At 39.9% G+C, this 14,162-nt stretch overlaps 1 protein-coding gene across 1 annotated transcript; it reads right to left on the bottom strand.

The window, feature by feature from the left end:
* Positions 1–2,717: 2,717 nt before the first annotated feature.
* RHBDD2 (rhomboid domain containing 2) lies at positions 2,718–12,111 on the bottom strand. The gene is made up of 4 exons (XM_063444570.1): positions 11,750–12,111; positions 8,146–8,550; positions 5,262–5,412; positions 2,718–3,737 (listed from the first exon to the last, which is right to left on the bottom strand). Exons 1-4 carry the CDS (start codon positions 12,000–12,002, stop codon positions 3,461–3,463), a joined length of 1,086 nt encoding a protein of 361 aa, XP_063300640.1. The 5' UTR covers positions 12,003–12,111; the 3' UTR covers positions 2,718–3,460.
* Positions 12,112–14,162: the final 2,051 nt, after the last annotated feature.

Below are 14,162 nucleotides of genomic sequence, written 5' to 3'. Positions count from 1 at the left end.
CCCAACAAGAAATATGTACTATAAACAGGTCCTCTTTCACTGGGAAGGGGAATCAAGCTCATGCCAGGTGTTTTGTGCTACAGTTAACAATTCCCTTGTCACTAAGTTCCAGTAACCGTAATCCTAAACTCTTCCTCTAACCCTATAAAGACCTCTGCCCACTCACAAGCGTGCTGCTGGAATTTGTGTGTCCATAAAAAGTACATGCTCCTTTCTCAGGCACACAGACATCAGAAACAAACATGATATGTATGTGCTCTCCTACAGGACATGAACCTCTAACTGTAACTTATAAACTTGGAGACCACTTTCTGTGATTCTCCTATAGTAGGATCTATACTGATATAACGAGCAAAGTACATCTATTGGTGCAATATAAATACAAATGTACCAATTCAAGATTACTCATATCATCCATTAGAATTTGACCATACTATATGGAAATTTCAACTAAATGAATTTTCTCTATATGTGAACAATAAATGAATACTCCCTCTTAGTTTGCACCTTTTCAGCTACTTATCTGGCAAAATTAAACGATATAAATGTAAATTAATATTATAGCACATTTCTGCAAGGATACATTTACTAGCATTTACAATGCAAACATTCTGAATCAACAAAACATGCAAACAAAGATATTTTAAAGAAATAATCCACCAACCCCAATAGTAAAAGGCAGTTTTACCCAGTGCACGATATTAAGACAATCCAATGAATTGGGGACCTACCAGGCATTTAAAGCAGTCACTACACCTAGCATTCTTTTAATGGAGAAGCAATAAATCCAGTGAAGCGTTCAGCAGTGGTGAATGTGAAAGTTTTCAACTATTGAAAGATGTCGTGAGGACGTACCAGTATTGGCTGTCTGATAGTTACTAGAGGCATTCTGACTGACAAAATGTACACATTGCTGTTTCTTGTAAATGGCATGGACAGGGCTTTTGCATTAAAACCACTACATTAAGATACATTAACATCTATACATTTAGACTTTGGTTATATGACAAAACACTGGAAATACCAGGTGATGACTCATTCTTGAGGTCTTTATTAGTAGAAAAAAACACTTCAGTGATAAAAAAAAATTATGTCATTACCATATATTCAAAAAGAAAAGTTCAAATTAAACTAGGGTATTGCAGTTTATGTGTAACAATTATATAATTACACAAACAGACATATTTGAAAAGAATGGGCATTGCAGCTTAAAAATGCATGTTCGACATTCAAACCCATGGATTACCATCCATCCTTTTTTAGCTCTGGGAATTCAGATATTGTGGGTTTTTACTTTTGTTTAATTAAATCTACAAATTTATATATACACACACACACACACACACACACACACACACTTATTTTACACTCTTTGCATTTACTTCAGACTGAAATCAAACACAAGTACATATTTCTTTGGAATAACAGATTTTTGTTTTTATTAGAAAACAAAGACTATCCTCAAACCCCCATTTCCAATAGCAGTTACTACATTTGTATTACACCAGAAAATGCTACCAATATAAGTAGAGTTTAAAACACAGACCTCTTCTGATGCCTAGAGCCCAACATTGTCTGTGGTTGCAAAGGAGTCAGGCTAGCAACATGTTTTGTGGTGGTGGGGTCTTTAAAACTATTTAAAAATTGTATAAACCAGGGAGACTTGATCCAAAGACCGTCTGTTACCGGGGAGGGGAACACCCACAAAAAAAAAAAAAAAAAAAAAATTATTTCACACAAATAACTTTTATAATAAAATGAAGGTCTCTCATAGCAGTAGAATTAAGAGACTCCTCTCTTCACCAACTGCTTCAACAATGACCGCTGCCACTGATTGAATGGGAAGCACATGGCTCCTGCTCCTGACATTTCAGCAAAGATTCAAATCCCTTTTAGTGTGCACTGGCAAAAAAAAAAAAAAGTATTTCAATTTTATAAAAAATTAAAGGGAACCTGTCATGACTTACCTGGCCGTCCACTCCCGCGCTGCATTGTTATTATAGAGGTGGGTGTTATAGTTCTGTAACACCTACATCCGGTCTCTTCCTCCTTCCCTCCTCTATTTGTCTTGCCCTGCCTGGGGACACTTCCCCATGATGCACTGCCTGGGGGAACTTCTTCCATGAAACCAACATACTGAATTTGCCAGCATGTGAATGTTGTGACTGTAATCAGTCTGTTCCGGTACTGCTTAGCTGACCCTGCTGGTACAGAGTTTCCATAGCAACCACAGTGTCTATGCCAAAGAATTGACTGACAGCTGGGAGAAATACCTAGTTTTAAATAGATTTTCTCCTATTCTATACATTTGTTATCAAAACCGCTAGCATAATGTATAGATGAAATTTGATGCTCTTTAAAAATAGCAATAGTAGTTTTGACCATGACAGGCTCCCTTTAAAGTTTAGATGTCACTTATAGTTATTGTAAAAATAGTCTTTTGGTGCCTCTTTGTTTTGTACCAATCTGGCAAAAACTGTTACTCTCCTGGCATCTTCTGCAAAGCCCTTATACTGCAGCTTGGATAATAAAAATAAATGTTAACTTCCCCATTAGTCATTAAATCTTGAAGTGCTGTGACAGGCCCAAATCTAATACTGAAGCTGTTAAAAAACAAACAAAAAAAACAATGGTTTGTTGAGCTACGGCCAATAAATTGAATGTTGGTGATTATAATGCTTAGAGTTCCATTAACAAAAATAATAAAATCATTAAACTGGATCTGTACATTGAGCTACAAGCAGGATTCAAAAATGTCAATTCACACACTAGTAATTGGAAAGTGATAATTTAACCCTGGCAAGTAGAAATTCACCCCTAGTGTGTCATGAGCCCTTCCAGTTGAAATGCAAGTAACTTGCAGGTTTGTTTAGTAGCATATAATTTAAGATTTGAGCCCCAGTACAAGAATAGCTAGCAAGTGTATAAAAAAAATATAAAAAAAATCTAAGGTTAAACAAACAAAACAAAAAAGTAATCCACCCTCATATGTCAAAAGCATGATCAAGTATGCCAAGGACTGATTGACAAGCAAAGTGCAGGAGAAGTTTCCCACAGGAGGTTCCTCCCAGTTACTCTGAGAAACTAAGATATGGTGTGATATTAATTGAACAGAAGGTCCATTTACAATCCTTTTGGACATTACACATGTGTGATGCCAGTGGTTGATATACTAACCATAACAACCACTATTTCAGAAGTATTAAGACAAGGTCATAGATCCTCTTTGCTTGCTATAAGAATAAAAGGCAAATACGGTGAATAAACTGGAAATTATTGGGAGCTTCATTCCCATTAAAGCACTCAGTTTACGTAGAACAGTCATCCTTTCAGAAAAATTATTCATGTAATGAAAAAAAGGTTTACCAAACCTGTAATCTCACCAATTTCCTTCAGATAATATCTAGATGTTTGAACAGAGAATTTATATCTTTGTATTGATCGAAACATTATCGTGTCATTATCGTGTCTGAACTTGAATTAATTCGGTTTGTACAATGGCACTTGAAGGAGTGCAAGTATCTGCATGACTGTGTCCTTCTGGGCACAATTGTGCTGGTTGATGAAATTGTCCAGGTGTGATGCCTATTTGGGTAGGTAGGGATGTAGCAGGAAAATAACTTGGTGTCAAATTTCCAACAGGCTTCATGTTCTGATATGGAGAGTAGGTATTGGGTAAGTCATGGGGAGGAGTGTAATACTGCTGTACTGGATATGATCCCGGTGGTGGGTTTATTCTAAAATGAGAGAATAAATAGAATGAAACCAATCTTTTGTAATGTGTATCCTGACCCATTAGAACACAGCCAGGTTTTTCGTTTACAGAATTATGATACATTTTTCATGCTCCAACTCATACTGGCAATGTCCATAGTAATATTGTCTATTTCTGATAAAAGGTACAAACAGCTACTTTAAACATGCTAAAAATATTGATACTTTTACAAATTAAGTTTATTGCCCCACCCCATCGTGATATAAGTTTACTTCCAGATAGATTTGTGCAATTGCCCAATGAAACGATCCGCCAGGCTTTAGCTGGTGATACTTATTCAGTGAATAAAACGACACAGGTAAAATCCTGGACATGATGCTTAGTTCGGGCATAGATAAAAGGAATTTGATTTGTTCGTAATAGCTGAAACCCATTTGTGCACAAGTCTACTTCGAAGTGCTTCACTAACTAAAACCCCTCCAGATGCATTTTGCTGAACCTCACCACTTTTTTACAAATGCTTCTCACCTTGGAACTCCTCAGGACGCATTCCTTAAATCCCAGCTTTGTCCTATTAAACCACTTAACGTTATCATCTTATAAAACATGACTTGCCATGTGCTGATAACATGTCTGATTATCCTGTCACCGACTCATTGATGGGAGAAAGGGTAGTTGAGTTAACATCAGGAGATGATGGGTTACTGTTTAATCACAAGGATAAGGACCACATTATTTACCTTTGTAAGATGACCTTTAGACCAAAATGCCCCATTTAATTTACACTCCAGAAATTATTAGCAACTTGCAGAGGAACACATTTCTTATATGTATTGTATGAATACTAATATTGCCACCAGGGTCTTTATAAATATCTATATTTTTACATATCTATTTTTGTCACAGCTACTGTATGTAGAACCTTTTTTTTATATATATACGAATATTTCAGAACCTGGGTACTGTATAATATCTACATTTTCATTCCCCCAATTTTCTATAAAACATGATTAAGTGAAATATAAAATTGTATATATTTACGCAATTAGTTTTTTTATAGGTTTGTTTGAACAGTAATCAATACACAAAATTGCGGTTTTATCATACCATTTAACTGTTACCTGTGCATCCCATGTTCTCACATTAAAAAGCTGTATTCCTAACACTATAGGAATCCTCAACCAATGGGATCCTCCTCTGCCGACATCAGCCGATGGGGTAACCTAATATGCATGTGTGGCCTTTCCCATAAGAGCATTGACTCAATGTTTTACATTGCAGGGTTAAGTGAACAGTGACACTTCACCCAGACCACTATAATGAATATAGTGTCCCTTTAAAGGTAGTAAGCTTCTTTAGCTTTAAATAATTTTGTGTAATAAGCCCACCCTTATGTCTTTCCTTTTAGCTCTAAATATACATCATGACTTTTATGACTGATTTCAGGGAATTTCGAATGGCTGTATTAAAGCAATGTTTGGGAGAAAGCTTTACATTCCAGACGATGTGTAGTTACAATGAAATAAAATGAAAGAATAACACTTACTTCCGGGTCTGGGAAGCACTGCGTTCAGCCATAGATGCAGGTATGTATTTACACATCGGGATGCGCTTCAGAAGTCTAAATGGCAGCATCTGTTCCACTCGACACATCAAGAATTCTGGGAAGTCCAAACAAAAGCAGCCACCCAGGCCAACTAGATCGAAGTCAAGGATACATTGGAGTTCCTATGTAACCTTGCTTGCATTTGAAATGAATGCACATAGAGCTATCTACATTTAAAATATCATTGAAGGGTTTACTATATGATGGTATTGCCCTTCACTTGATAATGCATTTAAAAATAAAAGACCTTAAAAGTTGCTGTTGCTTCAGCAAATAGTGCACAAGTAACTGAAATACTCCTCTCATATTAGGAAGAGGGACTATTAAAAAGGGGATAAAACAGTTCGATCCAGAAATATTTGGACACTGACAATTTTCAAAATTTTTGCACAAAGTACACAATCACAACGGATTTGAAATGAAACAACTGAGATGCTATTTAGGAATTGCAAACATTTCAATACACAGTCCCATTTTTTCAGCGGCTCAAATGTAATTGGACAAATTAACACAATCCTAAATGAAATGTGAATTTTTAATACTTAGTCGAGAATTCTTTGCACTCACTGACTGTTTGAAGTCTGGAACGCATGGACATCAGCAAACGCTGGGTTTTCTTCTTTGTGATGTTTAGCCAGGCCTTTACTGTAGCCGTCTTCAGTTGTTGTTTCTTTGGGAGTCTTTCTGCCTTGAGTTTTGTCTGCATCGGGTTGAGAAGAGGTGATTGACGCAGCCATTGCAGAACATCCACTACTTTTCCTTTAAAAACTCCTGGGTTGCTTTCGTAGTAAGTTTTGGGTCCATCTGTAAAGTGAAGCAATGTACAATCTACTTTGCGGAATTTGGCTGAATCTGAGCAGACAATATATCCCTATACACTTTAGAATTCATCTTCCAGTTGCTTCTGTACAATCATCAATAAACACTAGTGACCCAGTGCCATTGGAAGCCATGCATACCCATGTCATCTCGCTCCCTCCACTGTGTTTTACAGATGATGTCATATGTTTGAGATCATGATCCATTCCAAGCATTATTCATACATTTTTCTTCCCTTCATTCTTAGGTTGATCTGTCCAAATAATGCTGTTCCAGTACTGGGCTGGCCTTTTTTTTCTACAAATTTTTTTTTGCTAAGTTTCATCTGGCCTATCTATTCTTGAAGCTTATGAATAGTTTGCACCTTGTGGTGAACCTTCTATTTGCTCTTGTGAAGTATTTTCTTTATGGCAGACTTGGAAAATTATACACATACTCCTGAGAGTGTTCTTCACTTGGCTGGATGTTGTGAAGGGTTTTTTCTTTAACATGTAAAGGATCCTACTATCATCCAACACTGTCTGGAGTGGACATCTAGGTTTTTTTTTTGTGTTGGGAGAGCTCACCAGTATATTCTTTCTTTACAGAATGTTTTAAACTATTGATTTGGCCACTCCTAATGTTCCTGCTATCTGATGGCCAAGGATGGCCTGATTCACTTGCATTGAGAGCTCCTTTGACCGCATGTAGTGGGTTCACAGAAACAGCTTCCAAATGTGAATGCCACACCTGGAATCAACTCCAGACCTTTTACATGCTTCATTGATTAAGAAATAATGAAGAAATAGTCCACACTTTTCCATTAAACAGCTTTTGAGTCAATTGTCCAATTACTTGTGGTCCCTTGAAAAAAGGGGGGCTACATATTCCTAAATCCTTCCTCCACTTTGGATGTGAATACCCTCCAATTATAGCTGAGACAGCACTTTAAGCCCATATACTTATCAACTGTAATTTATTTTGGTAACCAGCTGAAATAACAAAACTTGTTTCAGTGTCCAAATATTCCCAGATCTACTTGTACATTACTATTTATATAGCGCCTACAAATTCCGAGGCGCTGTACAATCGGTACACATCCAATAAGTCCCATTATGGAATAAGAAGTTAATTCTTTGGCTGCAACTCTATTCATCACACAGGATGATTACAATAGCTGTATAAGCAAATAGTAGTCATATAAAGGCTACCACCAGCTTATTCATCGTACAGTTGACAATTTTGTAAACCAGGCCCTGTGCATGGATCTTTGAGCTACAACCATGCACGATTGGCTTGGAATCTTAGCTGCAGGGATCAGAGAGATCTCCATCTAAATTGCTGCAGTAATTAGCCACTCTGGGAAGGGAGATATTACCATTCTGGCTGAAAATCTTTCCCTATGCTGCTATTGTTTCCATCCAACTTTAAAAAGACAACTTTTTTTTTTTTTTTTTTATAGAATTTTATCATCTCTTTGAATACAGTGCTTTATTGAGTATGTGCTTTCACCTGGGTTTGTTGACTCTTTCGAAGTGTAAGGAAGACATTACACATGGTTGATATAGCTCCTCTAGGTTTACTAGCATATTTCCATCTTCCCTTAAGTTCTTTTTGGTATTGCTATCTTACACAGTTCTACATGCTCCAGCAACACCTAGATGGCACAGAATTACTTCTAATTATTGCAAAATGTCTATTTTTAAATGTGTATATTTCAAAAATATTAACTAGTACTTTTCCTTTGCAAGCATTATGTTATATGGTTAAACTGGGGGGGGGGGGGGGGGGGGGAAGGCTTCATTTACATAAGGGTTACTCCAAGCACCATGACCACTTCAGGGGTTAAAAGTGGTCATTGTGCCAGCAGCCTGTATGTGCAGCGTCACAGTATGAAACTGTGAGACATTTAGGTTACCTGCTGGAGGTGTAACTCCACAGCTTACAGCATTATTAACCTGCCTGGAACTATATAAACTGTAAATTAAAAAAGCTAAATCTATCAATTTAATGTACTAAAGGATACAGACAGCGCCGACCAAGATCCCACACATGTTGCTGAAGACTGGAGCATGTGGTATGAAGAGGGCTGGGAAGAGAAATAACCCAGGCAGCACTTTGATGGGAACCATGAACCCCAAAACAGGGATGCGTCTAAGTGTGGTCTTTGTGCAGAAGATAGTCACCATGCAAAAGGCCACAGCTGTGAATCCTTGAACTCTGCCATCACCCACAGGCAAGCTGAGACCTGTAGCTGTAATGGCCAGATACAGCGTCCCCACACACACTGAAAACAAAGGTGTGAGGAAGCAGAACTTTACAGTGCCAAAGCTCTCCTCAAAACCTGCACCAAAATACCAAATGGTCAGGCAGCTGCATCCCCATGATCGCAGATCATCGTGGAAATATATATATGTGATCAACCTGTAGACTGAAAACAAAAGCCATGTTAAAGAAGTAAAAAAACAAAGACAAACAAACAATATACTGATAAGGTCCATAGAGAATTAGGCAATATTACCACATTAGGAACTCAAAAATAATTTCTTTATTTATTAATAATACACCAGGAAATCGTTGTGCCAAAAAAGTCATGCTGGAAAAAGGACAGAGTAGAATATTTTCTTTTATTTCAAATTGCAAACTTTGTACTAAAATTTTAAAGGGCACCATAACCATACAATCGCATTGAAATGGTTATGGTTCCTGGAGATACCTGGCTCTGTCCCACTGTTCAACGTTAAACCATCTTTGAACAGTTTAAGTTTTAAAGGAAAACTCCAGTTCCAGGAAAACAATCCGTTTTCCTGGCACTGGAGGTACCCTCTCCCTCCCACCCCTCAATCCCCGGTTACTGAAGGGGTGAAAACCCCTTCAGTCACTTACCTGAGGCAGCGACGATGTCCCTCGTCGCTGTCTCCTCCTCCGCGCGTCTCCGCCGGCCGGTGGGCGAGACTGATCCCGCCCACCGGCCAAGGAGACCTAATGTGCATGCGCATTAGCGCTCCCCATAGGAAAGCATTGAAAAAGATTTTCAATGCTTTCCTATGAGGAAATGAGCGACGCTGGAGGTCCTCACACAGCTGGAGGACGTCCAGCGACGCTCTAGCACAGATAATCTGTGCTATGAAGGAGGAAGTGACCTCTAGTGGCTGTCTAGTAGACTGCCACTAGAGGTGGAGTTAACCCTGCAAGGTAATTATTGCAGTTTATAAAAAACTGCAATAATTACACTTGTAGGGTTAAGAGTAGTGGGAGTTGGCACCCAGACCACTCCAATGAGCAGAAGTGGTCTGGGTGCCTGGAGTGTCCCTTTAATGAGGGTATAAAGACACACACACACACAACCCAGCACCTCTCCACTGCTAGGGGTGATGCTCCACGTAGCTAGACAAGCAATGGGTGGCAGTAAAAGTCTCAGAGCTTTCGATATAGCAACACTCTCAGCATATGAATATTGTCCCAACTTGGTCTGAGTTGGTATGACTGGAAGCAGCACAGGACCCTATCAGAGACTGGTAAGTCCAACAGTACCAAGGGACTCCGGCACTGTAGTGGTTACAGTGCTTGGAGGAGGTCTTTAACCCCTTAAGGACACATAACATGTGTGACATGTCATGATTCCCTTTTATTCCAGAAGTTTGGTCCTTAAGGGGTTAAAAGATTTACCGAATGGCTCTAAGCACAGCCAGGGCACACATTGCAAATAAGAAGGAAAAACAAAAACATTGTTCAATTTCTCCACTTCTGTTTATTCTCTCTACTACTGTTAGGAGCCAAAGGGCTTGACAAATTATTAATATGAAGTTAACGTGGCACTGCACTGTCTCAGGACTTTGCCGAGTTCACAAAGTCCCTTGACAGTGACTTCGCTGCTGGAGATCCTGCGGCTGCAAGGGAAAGGTAAAGGTAAGATTACTTACCTGAACCTGTCCCTCGCGGGCCCCGCCATCTTTCTTGCGCTGCTCCTCAGTGCCAGGAGCCAACTTCACTGCTGTACATGCGCGAGAGTACAGCTCTGAGGTCTATGGGAGATCCTCCATAGACACAGCCAATTCCCTGCAGCCGTCACTGGTAACAGCAGTCGCGATTGACTCTTAGATTCCATCTTGAGTCTAAGAAAGTCAGGCGGAGGAAAAATACAGAGACAAAGTCCCTACTACTTTGTCTCAGTATATCTCTTGACAGGAATTTCTGTGATATTGTGTATGAAATCTATGAATGTGGGTTGTGTATGGGACAAACTTTTGTGCACCTTGATTATGGATTACATTGTGTGTTTGATGTATGTAAGTGTGGGACTGTTTAGGGTATTGCATTTGAGTGGCTACTTGTGGGGTTGCGTGTCTGTATGTTGATTGTCCGTAGTGTTGTGTTTGTGGGGACGTGTGTTTGAGTGTGCGCTGTTTGTATGAGAGGGAGGCTTCTTCTGCAGCTCTGTGTATATACAGCAGTGTGGGTGGCTTCCCTGGGGTTCAGTGGGGACTGGCTGGCCAGGTACAGTTCAAGGACAGGAACTGCAATAGCTGTTGAGGGCTGCTCTACTCCAGTACGCATTACCGTTCAAAAATGCGGACAGAAAGTGATATGAGATCACTTCCTCTAAGTTCTGCAATGCGTAAATTGAGTATTTTCCCTCACCACCTCTAATCACAACTCGGGTTGCACTTGCAAATATCTGAAGTCCTTCTGGGACTCCTGATAGACCATAGCATGTTTGGCTCTGGCAGTCTTGAGTGCTGTGAAAAGTGCCATAGGTTGCTGACCCATGCTCTACATGATAAGCGTTACTGGCACTGACGTACATACCACGGTCGCTGGGGTACCTGCCGCTATGTTTTGCGGTCGCAGCCTGTGCGGCAAACCGCCGGGGCCGCACATGAAGTGGCCAATTGGGTGGCCCATGCTGTTAGGGCCATCTAATGGATATGGATTTCCAGGGGGCACGGTCAGCGCTGCAGCGCTTTAACAGGGCGACCGGGCCCCCTGTGATGACATCAGACAGAGTTGGGAGAAAGTGACTGCCCTGGTCACTCCTCCCAGCTATCAGAGAGATGTGCGGGAGGGAGTCAGAGTGGGAACTCTGACTCCCATTAGGCTGAGCCACCACTCGACCCCAGGGAAAGTCACCCTCTTGCAAAAGGTAGGAAACAGGAGGGTGACTTAAACATTTTGTATATGTGTGTGTCTCTATATGTATGTATTAATATGTATGTCTGTATGAATGTCTGTCTGTATTAAACATTTTGTATATGTGTGTGTCTCTGTATGTATTAATATGTATGTCTGTATGAATGTCTGTCTGTCTATACACAGGATGAGTAAACAAAGTAAAAAAAAAATATATATATATATATATATATATATATATATATATATATATATATAGTGACATTTCCCCTTTAAATATAAGTGAAAAGAAATGACTGCACACATATAGTTTGGGTACCACAAAGACTTCCTACTGACCATACATGGCTAAGGAGCAGAGGACTGACCCTGCCACTGCCTACGAAATGAACTGCATTTCCCAGGATGCTCCGGCTGTGTTAACGAAGCATTTAGGGAATTGTAGTCCACATAACTATTCTACCTTATGCTGGCAGGATCCTACGTGTAAAGCACAGTACCTGTGAAGCTCTCCAGCACACCGGCCTCCAAATCATATCTGACCCCCACATCTTCCCCTCTGACCACCCTCAGCAGGGTCGGGCCTGAAATCACCGAAGATAGCAAAATAGTCAGAGCTGCCGCGGTAGTGAACCTAATTTGAGGAAAAAACGAAACAAGGCTTTTCCACCAGGGTCTCTTCTGCTCCCATGCCTCCTCCATGGCTCTCCGTACGGCCTGCTCTCCACGTTCGGGTTCACTTCCGCGTTCCATTTGCGTTCCACGATTCCATGTTGACCAGGGTTTTCATAGTGATTATCGCCTAACCTTCCCTAAACTGTCAGAAACACACACCTGCTCACATGGCCTGGGCAGGACTTCCGTAAACAGAAAATAGGTGTTGAGTTTGGCAGTTATTTTAAGTACTTCATTATATACCCTTTTACACTTTTTTTGCAATTTCCCAGCAAATTAATAAAATAAAAATGTGGAAAGTTTGATTTTGAAGTCACTGTAGACGGATATAAACAAGCATTGTAGGTGGCCATAACCTTTTTAACTGATACTCAAGACACCATAATCCCTACAGCCTAGCTGTGTATTTAGTGCAACATGGTGTAGTCACAGGTAGATCTGACAGCTTTAACAGTTCTGCAATGGAGAGAGGGAAATAAGTGGAGTTAGGGGACACAGGGCAGTGATTAATTAGCATCTCTGGTGTATATCTCCTAAGTGTCCCTATGTAGGAGACACTTGGGAGCTGTGCACCAGTGATGTTAATTAAGAGACTTATACCCCTGGTTTTGTAGAGCAATAGTACGTACAGTAATGTTTCTTTATACTACAATAATTGTAATTAGAGCTCAGTCTCTGTAAATAAGATACATCATTCTTATTCTATATTACATTTTAGTTCAAGACATTCGTATTAGTACATCACCTAAAATTTCACAGAATAGCTCTGCTCTTGGTCACATGCCCACTCACACCCCTGAAATAATAGAACCCCTGTTTTGTCCATTGGAAATGTTGGGAGGAATGATGGTGTCATATCTGCTCATAAAAGGAATGTGTCTGATGTGCATACAGACAGAATGAGTGCTGGGAAGTATTCCATAGGGCTTGGAATTACCTATAATTCATCACTTTCTAAAACATTTTCGCACTGCACTCTGTCCCAAGCCTGTGTAACAGAGCCACTTTGTCTGGTGACTGGGAATAATTAATTTCTGTAAACCTTCTGGTGTGGCAATTTAGCCAATGACCCTTACAATGCAGAAAGCTGACAGAAGATTTCTTGACATGCCTGTGGTGTGTTGCAGCTTAGCCCTGTTATAAATTAGTAGTGGAATGCTATGTAAAACTCGTCTTTTTTGTGCGAAACAAATAATTTTAAATGCATACTCCGTAACATATCAATGTGTTTGATAAACAAATAACAAAAACCCAGTACTTATGACACTCGCTCATACATTACTAAATGAACATTAATATAACCTGTAATGGAAACCTGTGTTACCTTAGTACTTGGAGAGGACCGCAGGACAGTCTCCTTCCCACTGACTATGGGCCCTGGCCTGGAATGGGGTTCTGTTTTGGTTAGGCAGGTACACAGGGGCCATTCGGACTACTTTCCCTCCTGGTTTGGGTTTGCATGGTTATCCTTGTTTTAAAAAGGGATTCTTTGAGGCTCTCCATTGTCCTCTGTTGGTGGAAATTGAAAAATGCATTGTTGGTATAATCTTAATATGCAAATTAGGATATTGTAAAAACTGATCAGTTTCATATGTATATCTGTGCTTTTCCATAGTCTGACTGTATTGTATATTTGAATCAATACTGTATTTGGTGTTTTTGAAGTTATGTATGCTTGTATATATTTTTTTTATGGATTTCACCACATTCTTAAAGGGATATTATAGTCACCAGAGCAACTACAGCTTACTCTATATGCTCTGGTGACTATAAACATTCCCTTCAGGCTTTTTTCAGAGAAAATGCAATGTTTACATTGCAGCCTAGGGATACCTCCACTGGCTGCTTCTCAGATGGCTGCTAGAGGTGTATTTTAGGGCAGCGCAGTACTGGCATTCAGTGTCTCCACTCTGAACTTTCCTCATAGAAATGCACTGATTCAATGCATCTCTATTAGGAGCTGCTGATTGGCATGGGCTTTGTTTGACTTGAGCTGGCTCTGCCCTGTTCTGCCACATTGACAGTCCAGCCAATCCCAAGGGATGGCATTGTGATTTGCTTTTGATTAACACTTCTGATGAGGTCAGCCAAGCAGACAGATCAGGGGAATAGCCAGCAGCAGCAGACTGGAGAAAAGGTAAGATTATACTATATTAACGAAGTGCAAGGGGCCAGATGGTAGTTTTAACACTATAGGGTCAGGAATACGTTAGTGTTCCTGACCTTATAGTGTTCCTT

The sequence above is a fragment of the Pelobates fuscus genome, chromosome 1, assembly GCF_036172605.1.
Source record: "Pelobates fuscus isolate aPelFus1 chromosome 1, aPelFus1.pri, whole genome shotgun sequence".
NCBI classification, from domain to species: Eukaryota; Metazoa; Chordata; class Amphibia; order Anura; family Pelobatidae; genus Pelobates; species Pelobates fuscus.
Note: the sequence above shows the minus strand (reverse complement) of the source record. Positions and strands in the feature narration are given on the sequence as shown.

What these genes read in the sequence shown, in the direction of transcription:
- RHBDD2 (XM_063444570.1), bottom strand. Translation starts at nt 12,002, where the DNA reads ATGGAACGCGGAAGTGAACCCGAACGTGGAGAGCAGGCCGTACGGAGA. An exon ending in TGTGCTGGAGAGCTTCACAG is followed by an intron (nt 8,551 to 11,749) that starts GTACTGTGCTTT and finishes TTTTGTTTTCAG; the next exon opens with TCTACAGGTTGATCACATAT. An exon ending in AGTGCTTCCCAGACCCGGAA is followed by an intron (nt 3,738 to 5,261) that starts GTAAGTGTTATT and finishes CTCTCATTTTAG; the next exon opens with AATAAACCCACCACCGGGAT.